Genomic DNA, 18,250 nt, shown 5'->3' with positions numbered 1-18,250 from the left:
CCAGATGTCAGCTGCAGTTATTAGCATGGGCGGGAGACAGGGCTGGCAGCAAGCCCGCCAGACTCAGCGGCCTGCCGCTGGAATCTCCCTTGAGCCCGGGGTGGGGTTAGAGGAGCGGTTCAAGCAAGAGGAGGAGGGGAGGGGGCACCCAGGGGTCACAAGGACCCTCCAAAGATGGGGATACCCCTAGCTTCTCATGGGACCTTCTTTCTAACTCCACTGCTCTGCTGGACTTCCCCCTGCCCCGACATAGCTCAGTTTCTTTTTTGCCTCTTTCATTTTCCTTCTCTCCCTCATACTTGGTGTGCTCTCCGCCTGCCCTACAAAGGCAGTCCAGCCCCGACCCTCAGCCTCTCTCTGCCCGAAAGAAACGTCCATCTTCCCAGAACATAGAGGTCCCTCTCTCTCAGAGAAAGAGAGAGACTGAGCTTCTCACCTGTTGTTCCCAGTAGCACACATTCTAACTGCCTGGAAGTCCCACCTTAAGTCTAACTGGGAGCCTCGCCGTCTAAACTTCCATACAGTGCTGGGGAAGGGGCACTGGGTTCCCTCAGATTCCTTCCCTTTGGATTTTCTGGTCTCCTCTGACTGGATGGAGATGAAGGAAACACCCTGGGGAGGGAAGGGACACCCCTAATTTCAGGTATACCGGATAGGTCGACGGACCCCCAGACTAAAACAGGAGTAGGGCCCCTAGCCCACCGGAGTGAGGGAAGGGGCATCCCGGCCCCTAGGGATGTGGGGGGAGGGGCCCAGGCCTCTTGGCGGAAAGGAAGGGTACCCCACCCGAGGAAGGAGGCAGTCGTGCCAGCCCGCCCCGGCGCCGGGGGCGCCTCGAGACATTGGCCCGCCCCTCCGCGCCCTGTGGGGCCGGGGGCGAAGTCCGACCCAGGCCCGCGGGCAGGCGGGGACCTGCCGGGCTGGGCCGGGCCGGGCCCGGCAGGACGCAGCCCCAGAGCAGCTGGGTGGGGCTCAGCGAGGCGGCCGTGGGGGCCTCGGGGGCGGCGGCGGGGCTGGTCGGGACTAGCCGTCCGGGGGCCCGGGCGCGCCCTGGGACCTGGCAGATACCCGGGCTCCCGGGTCCTGGCTCGGGGCCTCGGGCCAGCGCTGGCCCCACCCCTTCCTGTGTCCTTATATGGGGCGTCGGGGAGCGACTCCTGGGCCGTCCCGCCTCCAGTCCTACCCGCGAACTCCGGCCTGTTGCCATGGCGACCAGGCCCCGCGCCCCGGTGTGTCCCCCTCCACCGGGCTAATGGAATCGTCCCCGGACTGGCAGCCTCCGCGATCGCCTGCGGGCACCGCGGGCTGAACCATTGCTGGGAGAGGGGAACAGTGACTGGAGGCCAAGGGCACGTTCTGCGCACCCTGCCCTCGGCCGGGGTCTCACGTCCAGGTTCCTCTTCTGAGGCGCGGACCCGACCGGACCCTGGGCGGGGCGCACGGTCCTGTAGGATCCGAGTGACGGAGGCAGGGCCGGGCTCCTTCCCCCGGGGGCTGTTGCCACACTTCCTGCCGCGGCGCTCTTTCCCCAGCCAGTTTCTAAGGAAGGAGTGGGGTTGGGCGACCGCGCCCCGGCCGGCCGTCGGGGTAGGTTCAGGCACCAGGAGCCGACGCGGTGTCGGCCAAGCCCAGGGTCACTGGGGAAGGGCTTTGAGATGGGAATAAAGTATATAGGCGCCTAGACGTCACCCACAAGAGGGGGTGCCAATCATGGAAGCTCCATAGTCCAAATCCCCCAGGATCCTCAAAAGCCCCTCCGTTCATGTCTCAACAGGAGACCCTGTGTCATTGTCATCTCAGCTCTGAAGGTCTGTCCCTAATCTTGTAACTCTTCTGCATGAGGGCTTTGCAGATGGCCCCAGTGACCCCCAGCCCCTAATAGTGTCCCCATCTTCTCACCTCCATATTTTCCCTGACTCAGTGTACCCTGGAAACCTCACTTTCTACATATCTAGATCCCTCCCTCCCCTCCCCAATTTCTTCCCCTTATGGAGGCCCGCAGTAGCCCCCATGGACTTCAGGACCCCTACTAATTTCTTGCATAATGGACCCTCCAGCCCCTCCCATTACCCTTTTGGTTTTCCTTTCTCCTGGTTTTTCCTGGGTTCAGTCCATCCAGTAGAAATTCAAATCCTTCAAAGCCTCTGTACTCAAGACCCCCCCCCACCCCCAATTCCTGAATCAGGCATTTCCTTACCCTTCCCTCATTTACCCTGCTGAATCCTCCCATCTCACCTTTGTGGGGTCTCCCAGTGTATTATCAGCCTTCCAACCCCCCTCGGATACTGCGAGTCCCTCAGGCCTTTTCGTGTACACCCTGGAGCGCCCCCCCCCCCCACTTGCTCTGTATCAGTTCTTGGTATCCAGGGGAATCATCGCCTTCCCTGGAGTCCCTCCCTGTGTGCCTCGGACCAGCACCCCTTTCTTCACGCACTCCGGGGTCCCAGGAGCCCCTCCCCCTGCAGCCGCGCCGAGCCACCCAGCCCGTGGCCGCTGTTTACAAGGACACGCGCTTCCTGACAGTGACGCGAGCCGCCTCCTCCCCTTCCCCACGCTGGAGGAGGGGGGCGCGGGGGCCCGGCTCGAGCGGCGGCCAATCGGAGCGCACTTCCGTAACTGACAATCGAGGTATAAAGGCGTGTGGCTCAGGCTGAGCTGCCGGGACCTTGAGCGCCGCCAGGCCAGCGTCGGAGTCAGCAGGGAGCGGGGAGCAGGGGGAAGCGACACCAGGAAAGCGAGCGCGCCTGACAGAGGCAGAGGGGCTCGAGAAGCCGCGCAGAGCTTCCGCGCACAGCCGCCGGCTGGCCTCTCCCGGCCGGTGCCAGCTCCTGGGAACGCGCGTCCAGATCCCCAGTCCCGCCACCTTCGCGGACAGAGCGCCGTTCGCTGCAGCGAGGCCCGGGGCGGCCCCGCAGGGACCCCCCCAGACCGCCTGGGCCGCCCGGATGTGCACTAAAATGGAACAGCCCTTCTACCACGACGACTCATACGCAGCAGCGGGATACGGCCGGGCTCCGGGCGGCCTTTCTCTACACGACTACAAACTCCTGAAACCCAGCCTGGCGCTCAACCTGGCCGACCCTTACCGAAGTCTCAAAGCACCCGGGGCGCGGGGCCCGGGACCAGAGGGCAGCGGTGGCAGCAGCTACTTTTCCGGCCAGGGTTCAGACACAGGCGCATCACTCAAGCTTGCCTCATCAGAGCTGGAGCGCCTGATCGTCCCCAACAGCAACGGTGTGATCACGACGACGCCCACGCCCCCGGGACAGTACTTTTACCCCCGCGGGGGAGGCAGCGGCGGAGGTGCTGGGGGCGCTGGGGGCGGTGTCACCGAGGAGCAGGAGGGCTTCGCTGACGGCTTTGTCAAAGCCCTGGACGACCTGCACAAGATGAACCACGTGACGCCCCCCAACGTGTCCCTGGGCGCCAGCTCGGGGCCCCCGGCTGGGCCCGGGGGCGTCTACGCCGGCCCGGAGCCTCCTCCCGTCTACACCAACCTCAGCAGCTATTCCCCAGCCTCTGCGCCCTCTGGAGGCGCCGGGGCCGCCGTCGGGACTGGGAGCTCGTACCCGACGGCCACCATCAGCTACCTCCCACACGCACCGCCCTTCGCTGGCGGCCACCCGGCACAACTGGGCCTGGGCCGCGGCGCTTCCACCTTCAAGGAGGAACCGCAGACCGTGCCAGAGGCGCGCAGCCGCGACGCCACGCCACCGGTGTCCCCCATCAATATGGAAGACCAGGAGCGCATCAAAGTGGAGCGCAAGCGGCTGCGGAACCGGCTGGCGGCCACCAAGTGCCGGAAGCGGAAGCTGGAGCGCATCGCGCGCCTGGAGGACAAGGTGAAGACACTCAAGGCCGAGAACGCGGGGCTGTCGAGCACTGCTGGGCTCCTTCGGGAACAAGTGGCCCAGCTCAAACAGAAGGTCATGACCCACGTCAGCAACGGCTGCCAGCTGCTGCTCGGGGTCAAGGGACATGCCTTCTGAGCGCCCCCGTACGGACATCCCCCTAGTCTGGACGACCGGGCGCACGCCTCCCACGGGGCGAGGGGGCAGGCGGTGGGCACCGGCCCCCGGGGCACCGCAAACCACACTGGACTCCTGCCCGCCCGCTCTGCGCCCAGTCCTTCCACCTCGACGTTTACAAGCCCCCTTCCACGTTTTTTTGTATGTTTTTTTTTTCTGCTGGAAACAGACTCGATTCATATTGAATATAATATATTTGTGTATTTAACAGGGAGGGGAGGAGGGGGCGATCGCGGCGGAGCTGGCCCCGCCGCCCGGTACTCAAGCCCGCGGGGACACTGGGGAAGGGACCCCCGCCCCCGTCCTCCCCCTTCTGCACTGTACTGTGGATAAGAAACACGCACTTGTTCTCTAAAGAGTTTATTTTAAGATGTGTTTGTGTGTGTGTGTGTGTTTGTTGTTCAGACTTTTTATTGAATCTATTTAAGTAAAAAAAAAAAAATGGTTCTTTATTAATTTCTGTTGTCTTTTTTTCCAAGCCGGGCGGGCGGAGGGAGAATACTGGGCTGCCCCCACCCCACTCCTGTTTGTCACTCGCGCCTGTACCTGTCCTCGCCAGCTCTACCCAAGCATCTCGCAGCCCTATTCCGGGCGTCCAACCCTTCTCTCGTCGCCTGATCTCTGGGGTTGGAAGGTCCAGGGCGGGGACGCTGTCCAGCCGCCCATCACCAGGGGGCAGGATGCCTGGGGCGAGACGCGCAGTGCGCGGGCGCAGCCCCGCCCAGCTGCGCGCGCTGGGGCTTTCCCCGCTGACGCAGCGGAAGCGCTGCCCCTACATGGGCCGATTCTGTTCAGTGACGCGACGGCGGTCTCCGGGCAGATTCCGGGAATCCCCTCCCCCGCTCTGCCGGGCAGGGCTGCGGCGCCGGGAAGGGGGCCGGGATTTTCCCAGGCAGGCGGCTGCCCGGGCCCGGAAAGCCCCAGGCCTGGGTCCAGAGCGTCCGCGGTGGGAGGGCCACGCTCCTGGGTCCCGGAGCCAACCCAGAGCCCGCCCCACGGGGTTGGCGTCCGGGCCTCGCCGCGCCCACGCCCGCTCCCTCTGACCTGACCCGGGCGGGGGGTTGCTGCAGCCTTCGCGTTGTTGCCGCCGCGGTACCCCCCCACCCCCGCCAGGAAGGGCGGCACCCGCCTGCCAATTTCCCCTCCCGGGTGCCAGGCTGGGAGCGGGGCGACTGCCAGGTCTGGTCCTGCCGGGGCGGCTGCTTGGGCCGCCGGGCGCCGCGGCCGCCGCCCCCGCGGGACGCCCTCCCCCGCAGCTGGGACGCAGGGGAGGGCGGCTGCTGCGCCCGGAGGAGGGTCTAGCCGGTTTCGGAGCTGGAAGCCCCTTGAGCGGCAGAGGAAAACACAGGCTGAGAAACCGCAGGGGTGGGGTGGGCAGAACAGATAATTCATTAATTCGCTTATAAAATACTGAACAGCGTGGCCCAGGAGACACTGCCTGGATCATGGCAGACAGACAATAAATAAGCAAACACGGTTCGGAGACGGTAAGTGCTAGCAAGAGAAAAAAAAAACAAACACAGGTCAAAGTGGTAGTGAAGGGGCAGGGGAGGTTGAGCTGCTTTGGGGAATGGATTGGAAATGTGGACCTTTTGTGATGCAACTTTTCAGATCTGAATCCAGGCTCTGAGAAAACAGCGTTCTGGGCAAGAGGGAAAAGCACAGGGAAAATTCCTGTGGCCAGAACAAGACCACCCTGTTAAAGAACAGCAAGAGGCCAGTGTGTGCCTGGGTTGGAGCGAACCAGGAGTAGGGAGAGGTCAAGGAAGACCACGAAGGGCCTTGGGGAAGGAGTAGATAAAATTCCAGGACCCAGATGAATGACCTTGGAGGGTTATTAGGCTGGGGAGTAGTATTAATCATGGGTCTGTGGATTAAATGAGCAGATCAGTCCCGTAGAAGGAAATGGGGGCTTAGAGTGGCAAAACCACTTGCCTTAACGTGCACAGCATCAAACTGCACTCCCTGGGAACGCTGGCTCCTAACACCTGCCTCTAAGCCTCCCCCTCCCACCTCAGGGGCAGGTGGGCGGCCCTTCCAACCTAGAGTGGGGCAGGCCTTACAGCAGGGACTTCCACTCTCGGTTCTGCTCTCGGTTCTTCCCACCTTCTTCCAGCCCCAGGGACCTATCCTAAGAACGGCTGACTGAGCCCTGAGCTTCACAAACCATATCCCTTTCAATGTGCACGGTGATGTGAGTTGGTGGTTTTTCATTCCCATCTTCCTGTTGAAGAGACCCAGGGGAAAAAAAGAAAAATCACCGCCCGTGAATGGCATTTGAACCCAGGCTGGCAGATGCCAAAGTGTGGGTGTTGCCCCGCTTGGCCAGGTTTCAGGACGTAGGGCGTCCTGGGACTTGCTCCCCACAAGGGGCAAGCAGCCTAGCCAACCCCCTACCCTCTGCTCCCCCTTGGAAACCACCCGCAGGCCACGGAGAAAGAGGAAGCAGTGAGCATGAGGTAAGACTCCCACCTTGTGGTGGAGATAAGTAACTACAGCGTCAATTTCCCAGGTCAGGGAAAAGGGAAGGCGGTCCCAAGGACAGGAAGACAGACCACACAGAGGCAGACTCCTGTCAGTCCTAATACTTTATTGGTCACCTCTAGGCCTGTGTCCAGCTAGGTGGGCTCCAGGAAGGGGCTCACCATTCACCAGCTCCCAGCTGAGAGAATGAGAAGGCCTTGGCCAAGCCCTCCAGGCTCAGGGACTACGGAGTTTTTAAAGGGGCAGGTCTGGCCTTTTCCTGGGTCAACATGGGTATCCAGGGTAGGGGCGTAGGTGGGGGCCAACAGCCCAAGCGTTCCACCTGTCTGCCAGTCTAGTTGTGTTTGGAGAAGTATTCCTTGCTGTCGTCCACGTTGGGTTTGATGGTGTCGCTGCCTGGCTTCCAGCCAGCGGGACAGACTGTGGGAAGACACGGGGAGGCACGTGTGAGGCTAGAGGCATCTCTTTGAGATAGGGCAGTATGAGGGGGTGAACAGAGCCTGAGTAGCAGAAGAAAAAGCCCAGAGCTGAGTGGTACAGGTCCAAGAGCATGCCGAGAAAAGACCGCCAAGTCCAGCTACGGGATGTTCTGGCTGGTATTTTTCTTTCTTTTCGACCCCTTTAATGCTGCTTTCTCCCTCAGCCATAGGCCCACTGGATTTTGAGGGCCTGTGTCCTCCATAGGAGGTACTCTGATCCAACTACTATTCAAGCTTGCCTTGGTACCCACCTTCTCAAATGTCTTCTAGAGATCTGTTACATCCCAGCTCCCCACCCTCATATTAGGGTATCTCCCCCCACCAGACTACAAACCTCCCGCAGACAAGGCCCTGAGCTGGCTTTTGAGGGGCCTCACATCCATCCCAGGCGAGTGATAGGGCAGGCAGTAAATGCCTGCCCGAGGGCGGAGTATGGACCCATGTCTGCACACAGGTGAGTATGTCTGCTCACCTTCACCATGCTCATCCGTGTACTGGAAGGCTTGGACCAGCCTCAGAGCTTCGTCCACCGAGCGCCCCACAGGCAAATCATTGACGGTGATCTGGCGAAGGACACCCTTGCCGTCGATGATAAAGAGGCCCCTGAAGGTATCAGGGCTCATGGTGAGGAGCTGGAAGCTCCCGTTGCCAGGGCCGGGGAGGGAATGTCAGCTCCTTACTGGCCACAGAGCTGGCGGCAGGGGGCCAGTCCCCTCACCGGAAGGGCTGAGACTCCCTGAGAGCCCCACACTACCTGTAGGCAATGCCCTCATCTTCCTTCAGGACGCCATAATCTTCAGACAAGCTTCTGGTTACATCGGCCAGCAGGGGGATGTTCAGGGGACCCAAGCCCCCTTCCTTCCGGGGAGTGTTGATCCTAGGAGTAGAGGAGATAAGGCTGGGACCCCGAGATGCGTGGCACAGCAGGGTCCTCACCCTGTGGGTCTGGGTGTGATAAAGGCTGGAGAGGCGGTGCTGGAGCCGGGAGATAAGGCGCTGTAGAGCAAGGCTCTAGGATCCCCACCCACCCCACCCTCAAGAGGGTGCAGGGGCTATTTCCCCACAGCTGGGAAGACTAAGCCAAGGCTCCCAGCAAAGTGTGTTCACGTGTGCTGATGAGCTCCTCCATTTTGGAGCAGAAAAACCTGCCTCAGAGTCGCCATCCTCTCTCTAGCTCTGTGTGCTGGGCCTCAGCCCTTCCCTCTTTAGAAGTGGAGTTTCCACCTGTTTGAAATAGTTACTGGATGGGAAGCTGTTTGGCCCGAAGTGAGATAAAGCATCTCCAGCTCCCTGGGCCAAGCAACTAGTTTTCAAATGCTAATGACTGCCACCATCATTAAGGACTTGGGCGTCCTCAATTCTATTTTCCGGGTGGGGAAAGGGAGGGACAGATGTTGAGTCACAGCCACTAGAACACACAGGTCGGGTCCTATGGAAGGTGGAGGCTAAGATGCATCCTCCCTCCCTGCTGGTCCCCGCTCATACCAAGCCAGGTGGGTGAACTGAGAGTCGACAGAGACCCCCAGCACCTCACAGCCCAGCTTGCGGAAGTCCTCAGCTCGCTCACTGAAAGCGATGATCTCCGTGGGGCAGACAAAGGTGAAGTCCAGCGGGTAGAAAAAGAGGACCAAGTATTTCCCTGGGGGGAGGAAGAGGAGTCAGACCAGGAAATGGGCCTCTAAGGTCTGGGCCCCGCCCCCACCTGAGCCCACTCTCCGCCGCCCTCACCTGTGTAGTCGGAAAGCTTCACCTCCTTGAAGGCGCCATCCACCACGGCGGTGGCGTGGAAGTCCGGGGCTGGCTTTCCGACGTGCGCTTTGCCAGAGGTCATGACTGAAAGCTGAGACCCCCGGTCCGGTCAGTCCCTTTGTCCTCCCTTCCCAAGGTCACGCTGCGTGCTGGGCCCAGTTACGGAGTCCGAGAGGCAGAGGCCGCAGCACTGCCCCACACCCTCCCCAGAACCCGGTCTGCGCAGCCCTAAGACTGCGGGAGACCCGCCCCCCTTGACCAGCACTTGGCGACCGGGCCGCAGCCGCCGGACCCCCTCTCCCCCCCCCCCCCCCCCCCTTAGCGTGTCGGCCTGAGCGCCCTAGCGCAAGCCCACCGCTCCAGGAGGAGACCCGCAAGAAGGGGGCGGGGAGCTCGGCGACGCGGCCTGCGCTGCAAGGCCAAGGCCTCGGTTTCCCCTGCAAGGACAAAGGCAGCCACTACGGCGGGCGGAAAACAAAGGCGGCAGCGCTGAGGTCTGGACCCGGGCGGCGATGCTCCAAGGGGGCGCTCCCCAGAGCCCGGTGCCCTCCGGGTGGCCATACCTGCGTGGGTAGGGGCGGGAGGGACGGACCAGCAGACGCGCGAACACGCGTTCTCAGTGCCTAGTGCACTCTGGGCCTCGGTGCCTTTTATGCGCGGCCCGAACCATGACGCACGGGGCGGGGGGAGTGGTGGGCGGACGAGCGGAGCGGTCGGGTCCACTGCAATCGCAGGGGAGGGGGGAGAGGAGCCGGCCGGGTCCACGCGCCTGCGGGCAGCGGGTCGCGTCTCGGAGCCTCCGGCCCGGACCACTGCCGCCGCCGGCCCGCGAGGAGCTCCTCCTCGGAGCGCGCCCGGGTCGGTTGGAGTCCGGCATGGCCGGGAGCCCGGCGGAGGTACTGCTGCCGCCTCTGATGCTCCTGCTGCTGGCGACTCCTGCCCGCTTCTCCCCCGAGTACCATTATTTCGGCGAGCAGGGAGAAGGCGACACTTGGGAGCAGCTGCGGCAGCAGCATCAGGAGAAAGGTAACCGCAGAAGCCCCTTTGCACCACTTCGCCAGCTGGCTGCAAACAGATCCCCCGCCAGGGGCTTCACATCTCTCCCCGCCCGCGCACTGGAGCGGCCCTCTTGGGCTGGTAACTTTTCTCCGAGGCTCAGTTTTTCTTATCTGTAGATTGAAATACTGACTTAAAGCAGCTTCCAGAGGAAGAGGGGATGCGGGTAGGCAGTAAATACCGAAGCCGACACATCCATAAACTCATGGATACTTGCTAGGAAGGGTGGAGACGGGGAAGCCAGGAGCGGGTCAACTTCCGAAGTCAGAGAAGGCCTGACTGTAGATAGATAACCAGTGCATCATCAGGAATGCAGCAAAAGCCAAAACACGCAAAGATTTAGGGGGGAAAGGTGTGCCAGGGAATGGGAACAGCAGGTGCCAAGACCAAGAGGCTGGACGGGGGAATAGGGAGAGGCCAGTGTTGTCTGGCAGAGGCTTGGTGAGGGTGTGAAGTGTTAGGAGTGTTTGTGAGCTGCAGAGTTGGGGATAAGACCTGTTTCTAAGGGCATAGGGAGGAGTCAGTAACAAGACGCGCTAAAAGAGCCTCCGATAAGCACAAAGGAGGTTGGAGCTGCTTTAATAGTGGTCATAATAATGGTTTTTGTAGTACTTGCTAGCCCATCGCCGCAGGCTTTCAGTACCTTCATTATGCCAATTATGTCATTTAATTTACCACCTGGCAGCCCTGCTGGTTCGGCGGCCCTGCGCTTGCTGAACAGGCCCATTATCACACACACACACACACACACACACACACACACACCCGTGAAGACAGGAGTCAGCTTCAGACGATGGGCCCCAATGGTGGTGTATCACACTCCCAACTGGGCAGGCTGGCATAGGTGGGAAGTGTCAGTTTGCCGTCCCTCGAGGCCACACACCAGATGTAGAAGCTCAAAGGATGACTTGCTTTCTAAAGGTCTCGGTTTCCCCACCTGGGAATAATGGGAAGATTAAATATTGGGGTGCCTGGCACAGAGGCGGAGCCCAGCAAAGTGGAGATGTTATTTGTTAGTGTCTTTATCCTCCTCCCTTCCTAGAGGAGGGCAAGGGGGGGTAGGTTCCCCCCTACCTGGCCCTCCATCCCTAGAAGTGGAAGACTCAATCCTTGGCCCGTGGGGAAAGTGGCGCTGTTTCTGCGACCTGGGCAAGCAGGAGCGCAGCCGGGAGGTGGTGGGCACAGCGCCAGGTCCGGTGTTCATGGACCGCGAAAATCTGGTGCAAGTGCGGCCCTGCAGACAACAAGATTGTACGTCCTGCAAACCGATCGATTGCGACTGGAGGCCCTGAACCCTGGTGAGAGCCTGGCGCAGAGGAGCAGGGGCCAGGGCGGGCTGTCTAGTTCGAGGTTGAGAGTCCCCAGGGTGGGCGGGGAGAGAGTAATGGGGGAGAGGAGAGGGGAGGGAGGGAGGGAGGTGCGAGGGGGGCTCCTAGGGCTGAGGCTTGAGGATGGTGGGGGAGGGAAGAGCTGAGTCAGGAGCCCTGGACCCCACTGGTACCGGGGGAGAAAGAAAGAAAGATGGTGAGGGGCAGAGAGGGGGAGTCGGAGGTGGAGGTACGGGGACCCTGAGGAAGGGGCATGAGCCTGTTGCAGGTCAGGGATCTACAGGCTGAGAACATGAGCCCCGCTGAGATTAGAGAATTGGGGGACGTGAACCCTGAGTTGGGGGGAATGGCCCTGCCTGGTGGCCACAGACTCTGAGCAGAAGTCTGTTGAGATCTGGGATCACAGTTGGGGTGGGGGGAGGAGGTAGGGGAGGCTTAGCCCCAATCAGAGAAAGGGTAGGAAGCAGGGAGGGGGCGGGAGGGTCTGGGTGAGATACCGAGAGAGAGGGAGTTGGGGGACCTCAAATCTGAAGACCCGAAGGCCCGAGCTCAGTGGAAGTGGGAATACCTAATCCAGAAGGTTTAGACTGTGGAGGACAGGGATCCAGTGGTGTGGACACTGGTATTCTGGCTATAAAGTGGTATTTGACCGAGGCCCTGACTGGGCGGCATCCTCCAAGGCCCGCATCAGTTTCACGTTATTCCCCCATCCTCCTACCAGCCCCGACGCGCGGGGCTTCAGAGACTCAGGGGCGGAGCTGGGAAAGCGACCCTGCCCACCCGGTTCCCCAAAAGAGGAGTTCGGCGGTCGGCCTTGCGAACTACTATTCCCAAGAGGCCGCACGGCAGGAGCTTCGGCGACGCCTGCGCAAACTCTAACGGCGGCAGGAGCGTCGGGGGCGTGTCCTACACACCGATTGGTCGAGAGCAAGAGCGGCTTCCGGGCCCGCGGAAAGCGCGCGCCTAGACTTGGGCCTGCAGGTTTCATTGTTGCGGTTTGTAGCGGTGCCAGAGACGGCATGGATCTCAGCGAGCTGGAGAGAGACAATACGGGCCGCTGTCGCCTGAACTCGCCTGTGCCTGCGGTGTGCCGCAAGGAGCCCTGCATCCTGGGCGTCGATGAAGCGGGCCGGGGCCCGGTGCTGGGTGCGCCCCCAGGGCTGGGCTGGGGGAGGGGCGTGATAAGGGGAATGCTAACTGCGCTGAAACGCGAGCCGGGACTGGACCCTACCGAGGGAGGGCGGTGATAGTGGTGATGGCACCGGGAAAAGCGGTGATGATGGAATAGGGCTAACGGTCTTCACGGCTCACTGGTTGGACACCCGCTTCCCCAGGCCCCATGGTCTACGCCATCTGTTATTGCCCACTGTCCCGCCTGGCAGATCTGGAGGCCCTGAAAGTGGCAGGTGAGCCCGGTGTGAGTCTGGGGATGGCGTTCGTGGGCATGTGGAGGGGCGGGTGCGAACTGGAGGGGAGAGCAGGAACTGGGGGAACCAGCCGCTTCCCTTCTCTCCCAATCCTCCTCCCAGACTCAAAGACCCTATCGGAGAGCGAGCGGGACAGGCTCTTTCTGAAAATGGAGGAGGACGGGGACTTTGTGGGCTGGGCATTGGACGTGCTGTCTCCAAACCTCATCTCTACCAGCATGCTTGGGCGGTGAGGGGCATCCGGGAGGGGCCAGGGTGGAGGGGCAGCCAGCATGGGTTGGAAGGGATTGGTAGCTGGATTGCGGTTGATTGTGCTCCGTCTCCCACTGCAGGGTCAAGTACAACCTGAATTCGCTCTCCCACGATACAGCCGCTGGGCTGATACAGTTTGCATTGGACCAGGGCGTGAAAGTTGCCCAGGTGAGCTGTTGGGTTGCCCAGATTTGAATATCTCAGGATAAAGTGGGGGTATACAAGTGTAGCGGGTGATTCAGAATCAGACGTATGTGGATGACCTCAGGAATATTTGTTGCTGCTGTCGACTTTCTCTTTTCGTACCCTGAATGTGTGCCTCACCCAGGACCATGGAGGAACCCCTGGCTCCAGCCTCTTTTAATTTATCTCTTTATTCTAAAGGCTCAGAGTCCAGAGCATATCTGTATCTGTCCACCCGCCCACAGCCTCTGTCCTAGTCCAGGGCCCCTCCTCTCCTGGATTCCTGCCCCATCCCCCCCCACCCCCCTTTGAGCCTTATCCTTTATAGTCTGCTCCTAAGTGCAGCAGATAGTCCTATTTTACTTTAAAATTTTATTTATTTATTTATTTATTTATTTATTTTTGAGACAGAGAGAGAGACAGCATGAGCAGGGAGGGGCAGAGAAAGAGGGAGACACAGAATCTGGAGACAGGCTCCAGGCTCTGAGCTGTCAGCACAGAGCCCGACACAGGGCTCGAACCCACGAACCGTGAGATCATGACCTGAGCCAAAGTCGGACGCTCAACCGACTGAGCCACCCAGGCGCCCCAGATAGTCCTATTTTAAAATGTAAATCTCAACATTGAATTTTTTTGATCCCAGGAGAAATTAAACCTGGGAAGTTCAGTGTCAAGTGGAAGAGAATGAGATTAAATTACCAGAGGGAAATCTAAGTTGGCATTGTATCCAGTACTCAGAGGCAAAACCAAAAACCCAGGCCGTTTTGAGAGAATAACAAGGGCAAATACACTTGAGAATGGGAATGTGACAAGAGACCTTGCTGAGCAGGTGGCTGAGGTCCAGGACTGGAGTGCAGAGCTGACAGTGCAGTACTGGGGCAGGCAGACAGGGGCTCTGCATTCCGCGGTTCATGGCCAAGTCAGGGGACACAGATTGTGATTTCTGAGAATAACAGCTAGGGCGGTCACTGACCCCATCTCTCTACTCTAGCCATGAGGCCTCCCTGCTGCTGTATAGCATACTCAGCATGGTCCCACCTCAGGGCCTTTGCACCGGCTGTTCCTTCTGCGTAGAATCCTCTTTCTGATGGATCTCCACATGGTCATTCCCTCATCGCCTTCAGGCCTTTATTTATTGTCACAACCTGAGTGACCTTCCCTGAATCTCTCTTATCACTGTTTATTTTATTTTATTTTTTAAATGTTTATTTATTTCTAGGAGACAGAGAGAGAGACAGCGTGAGCAGGGGAGGGTCAGAGAGAGAGGGAGTCACAGACTGAAACAGGCTCCAGGCTCTGAGCTGGCAGTCAGCACAGAGCCCGACGCGGGGCTCAAACCCACGAACCGTGAGATCATGACCTAAGCGAAAGTCGGACGCCTAACCAACTAAGCCACCCAGGCACCCCATCTTATCACTGTTTAAAATGATGACCCCTTCCCAGTCTCCTGGCTAGCTCAATCAGTAGAGTATGTGACTCTTGATCTCTGGGTTGTGAGTTGAAGCCCCAGTCTGAGTATAGAGCTTACTTAAAAAAATAATAATAGGGGCGCCTGTGTGGCTCAGTCGGTTAAGTGCCCGACTTTGGCTCAGGTCAGGATCTCGAGGTTCATGGGTTCAAGCCCCGCATCAGGCTCTGTGCTGACAGCTCAGAGCCTGGAGCCTGCTTCAGACTCCCTGTCTCCTTTTCTCTCTGCCCCTTCCCCGCTCACACTCTCTCTCTCAAAAACGAAAGATGTTAAAAAAATAAAATAAAAAAATAAAAAAGAAAATGATAATTCCTCCCAACTCTCTTCTATCCTTTATTATTTATCCTGTTTTTTTTCTTAAAAAATTTTAAATGTTTATCCATTTTTAAGAGAGAGAGGGACAGACAGAGTGTGAGCAGGGGAAGGGCAGAGAGAGAGGGAGACACAGACTCTGAAGCAGGCTCCAGGCTCTGAGCTGTCAGCACAGAGCCCGATGTGGGGCTCAAACCCATGAACCACAAGATCATGACCTAAACTGAAGATGGATGGTAATCCAGTGACTGACACATCAGTGACATCCACTCAGGTGCCCCTCCTGTTTTTTTTTTTGTTGTTGTTGTTGTTGTTTTAGCTTTATTCATTTATTTTCAGAGAGAGAGAGTGAATGCATGCGAGCAGAGGGGAGGGGCAGAGAGAGAGAGAGAGAGGATCCCAAGTAGGCTCTGCACTGTCAGTGAGAGCCCATTGCGGGGCTTGTTGTCACAAACTGCAAGATCATGACCCATGCCAAAATCACCAGTCAGACGCTCAACCAACTGAGTCACCCAGGCGCCCCTATCCGTTTCTTGTCTGTGGACCTCACCAGGGGGTCCACTCCCCAAAGAAAGGGATTTTTGTCTGGTTTATTTCCTGCCATGTTCCTGGCATCTAGTGCAGCCGTGGCATACGGTAGGTGCTCAATAAATGAAGAATGGATGCAGCCTGATCAGGGACAGCCTCTTTTGGAGGGGACTTGTTAACATTCATGTAAGTAATCTCTGCACCCAATGTGGGGCTCGAACCCATGACCCCGAGATCCAAGAGTCGCCTGCTGTACCAACTGACCTAGCCAGGTGCCCCTGGAGGGGACTTTAGAGCTGAAACGAGGATTCCGGGCAGCGGGAGCAACAATTGTTGGATGTTTGTTGAGTGAATACATCTCCGTCACCACGCCAGGTGTTTGTGGACACCGTGGGGCTGCCAGACACCTACCAAAAGCAGCTGCAGCAACGATTTCCTGGCATTGAGGTGACAGTCAAGGCCAAAGCGGATGCCCTGTACCCTGCAGTCAGCGCTGCCAGTATCTGTGCCAAGGTCAGGCTCCCGCTGGCCAGCTCCTGGCCTCTCCTTGGGCAAGGGGGCAGGTGTGCCTGCTTCAGGGGAGGGAGAGCCCAAAGTCGCGTCTTCCCCACAGGTGGCCCGTGACCAGGCTGTGAAGAACTGGCGCTTTGTGGAAAAACTGCAGCACCTGGACGCCGATTATGGCTCTGGTTACCCCAATGGTGAGCAGCCCGGAGCTGCCTTGGGACAGCGATGCTGGCAGTGGCGCTGAGCAGGCAGGCGTGAGCACGCTTCTGCGGCTTTCCGGCCGCGTGCTTACAGCCAGCGTTTGGCAGAGCCCCAGTCCCCGGGGGGCGGGGCAGGCTCTCTCCTCCCTTCTCCCTCCACCCCTGCGGTCACTCTGGAGCCCCATTGAGGGTCTCACACCCTTGGTGGGCGTCTTTATTTGTTAAGGGGCAAGGGGTAGGGGTGAGGGAGGTCAGCTCATGTCCAATAGTCCCCGCGTCAGCCTACTGTTTCCTCCCAGTTATGAGGCCTTGCCTGTGTGGTAGATGAGCGTGTGGCCGCCTCCTTTCCTGGGTAGATTTTTTAAAGAGTCAGTAGCTGGGTTCAGGGAACCCTCTGGTCCTTCTGAGGCCCAGGGAAGGTTGGGCAGATGGGGGCGTGGGGAGACATATCAGGTCTCTGATGGGAACTTAGGTGAGGCCAAAGTAAGAAAACCAGGTACAGGCCGAGGACAGTGGGCCGCATTCAGTGCCTGCTGAGTCCTCACTGTATGTGCCGTGCAGATCTGGGCCCTGGGGATATAGCCGTGAACAAGACAAAGAAGGACCTCTGTCCCCACTGAGCTCAGAGTTACACAGGGGTGATGGGCATTAACCCCCAGGTCTGCAGATGCTGGTTTTATGACTGTTGAACTTGAGTGGGCGAAGACATGTCTCAAAGGCGGTCCCCCCAAACCCATACCTTGAGCACCTGTCAGCAGGTGACGAGTCTGGGAGCTGCGTGTGCAAAGGTCCTGAGGCAGGAATGGTCTCAAGCAGCGGAGGGGCCCCAGGTGCCGGCCTGAGGAACTCGGACATTGTGTCAGGGGTCGGGGGCCGTCAACCACTGCCCACCCCACCCCTTCCTGTCTTTCAGATCCCAAGACGAAAGCGTGGCTGAGGAGGCATGTGGAGCCCGTGTTCGGCTTCCCCCAGTTTGTCCGGTTCAGCTGGCGCACGGCCCAGAGCATCCTGGAGAAGGAGGCAGAAGACGTTGTGTGGTGGGTGCCCTGGAGGGGCGGTGAGGAAGGAGGGAGGGGGCCAGGGCTCCCCCCAACACCCCAGAGTGGCTCGTGTCGCCACCTCTCCCACAGGGAGGACTTGCTGGCAGGGGATCTGGAGGGACCTGGGAGGATCACATCCTACTTCAACGAAGGTGCGCGAGTCCGCCCCCGCCTGTCCCACCGGTACTTCCAGGAACGAGGCCTGGAACCAGCCACCGCTCTCTAGGGGCTGCCCTGGTCTCTCGTCTCTGCGCCTTCCCCACCTCCCACCCCCGTTTGCGATTAAAGTTTTTTTTTTTTTTAATTTTTTTTATTTTTTGAGAGAGCGCGAGAGCGAGCGGGGAGGAGCAGAGAGAGAATCCCAAGCAGGCTCCGCACTGCTAGCACAGAACCCAATGTGGGGCTCCAGCTCACAGACTGGGAGATCATGACCCAAGCCACAGTCAAGAGTCAGACACTTAACCAACTGAGCCACCTAGGTGCCCCTAATGTTTATTTTTGAGAACGAGCGAGAGAGACAGAGACAGAGTGCAAGTGGGGGAGGGCCAGAGAGAGAGGGAGACACAGAACCCAGAACAGAATCTGAAGCGGGCTCCAGGCTCCGAGCTGTCGGCACAGAAACTGTGAACCCACAAACCGCGAGCTTATGACCTGAGCCAAAGTCGGACACTTAACTGACTGAGCCCCCCAGGCGCCCAGTGATTAAAGTTAAGGAAAGCCAAGCATGGGGTTGAACTCTGGGGTGGAAACAAGTTGGAGGCGTGCAGTGCAGCCCGGCCCAGCCGCTTTGGGAACTTCCCAGACTTTGGGAATCTAAACAGGATCGGCCCTGATTGATTTGATTTCATTTGATTTGATTTTTATTTATCTTGAGAGAGAGCAAAAGCTCGCACATGGGGAAGGAACAGAGCGAGAATCCCAGGCAGGCTGCATGCTCAGCGGTGGGACTCAATCTCACGACTCAGATCATGACCCGAGCCGAACTCAACCGACTGAGCCACCCAGGCCCTCCGATTTGATTCGATTCATAATGTATGTGTAGGCTGCAGAATTAGGAAGAAGGAGTACACGGAGGGGCGCGTGGGGCTCTGCGCTGACAGCACAGAGCCTGCTTGAGGTTCTCTCTCTGCCCCTCCCCTGCTCGAGCACTGTCTCTCTCCCAAATCAATAAACTTTAAAAAAAAAAAAAAAAAAGGCCCACCCCGAGAA

The 18,250-nt window shown here is 59.1% G+C and overlaps 3 protein-coding genes across 8 annotated transcripts; 2 read left to right on the top strand and 1 right to left on the bottom strand.

Moving 5' to 3' along the window:
* The first annotated feature begins 2,654 nt into the window (after positions 1 to 2,654).
* Positions 2,655 to 4,403, top strand: JUNB (JunB proto-oncogene, AP-1 transcription factor subunit). Its single transcript, XM_039252366.1, has one exon. It carries the CDS (start codon positions 2,946 to 2,948, stop codon positions 3,987 to 3,989), a length of 1,044 nt encoding a protein of 347 aa, XP_039108297.1. The 5' UTR covers positions 2,655 to 2,945; the 3' UTR covers positions 3,990 to 4,403.
* A 2,195-nt stretch (positions 4,404 to 6,598) lies between these two features.
* Positions 6,599 to 9,406, bottom strand: PRDX2 (peroxiredoxin 2). Its single transcript, XM_039252232.1, has 6 exons — positions 9,304 to 9,406; positions 8,720 to 8,831; positions 8,477 to 8,630; positions 7,746 to 7,868; positions 7,464 to 7,594; positions 6,599 to 6,932 (listed from the first exon to the last, which is right to left on the bottom strand). The coding sequence occupies exons 2-6, from the start codon at positions 8,820 to 8,822 to the stop codon at positions 6,847 to 6,849; spliced, it is 597 nt and encodes a 198-aa protein (XP_039108163.1). The 5' UTR covers positions 8,823 to 8,831; positions 9,304 to 9,406; the 3' UTR covers positions 6,599 to 6,846.
* Positions 9,407 to 9,496: 90 nt separating this feature from the next.
* Positions 9,497 to 17,343, top strand: LOC120245337 (ribonuclease H2 subunit A). Of its 6 annotated transcripts, XM_039252355.1 has the most exons (10): positions 9,659 to 9,766; positions 10,889 to 11,094; positions 11,846 to 12,270; positions 12,459 to 12,530; positions 12,654 to 12,780; positions 12,884 to 12,971; positions 15,670 to 15,807; positions 15,908 to 15,995; positions 16,915 to 17,038; positions 17,132 to 17,343. In XM_039252355.1, exons 3-10 carry the CDS (start codon positions 12,144 to 12,146, stop codon positions 17,265 to 17,267), a joined length of 900 nt encoding a protein of 299 aa, XP_039108286.1. In that variant the 5' UTR covers positions 9,659 to 9,766; positions 10,889 to 11,094; positions 11,846 to 12,143; the 3' UTR covers positions 17,268 to 17,343. The 6 variants fall into 6 exon arrangements, with proteins under 6 accessions (XP_039108290.1, XP_039108291.1, XP_039108292.1 ...); XM_039252358.1 differs by lacking the exon at positions 15,670 to 15,807 and having other exon boundaries at positions 9,658 to 9,766; XM_039252356.1 differs by lacking the exon at positions 9,659 to 9,766 and having other exon boundaries at positions 11,013 to 11,094; positions 12,128 to 12,270.
* Positions 17,344 to 18,250: the final 907 nt, after the last annotated feature.

Source organism: Hyaena hyaena, unplaced genomic scaffold, assembly GCF_003009895.1.
Source record: "Hyaena hyaena isolate Hyena2069 unplaced genomic scaffold, ASM300989v1 scaffold_414, whole genome shotgun sequence".
NCBI classification, from domain to species: Eukaryota; Metazoa; Chordata; class Mammalia; order Carnivora; family Hyaenidae; genus Hyaena; species Hyaena hyaena.
Note: the sequence above shows the minus strand (reverse complement) of the source record. Positions and strands in the feature narration are given on the sequence as shown.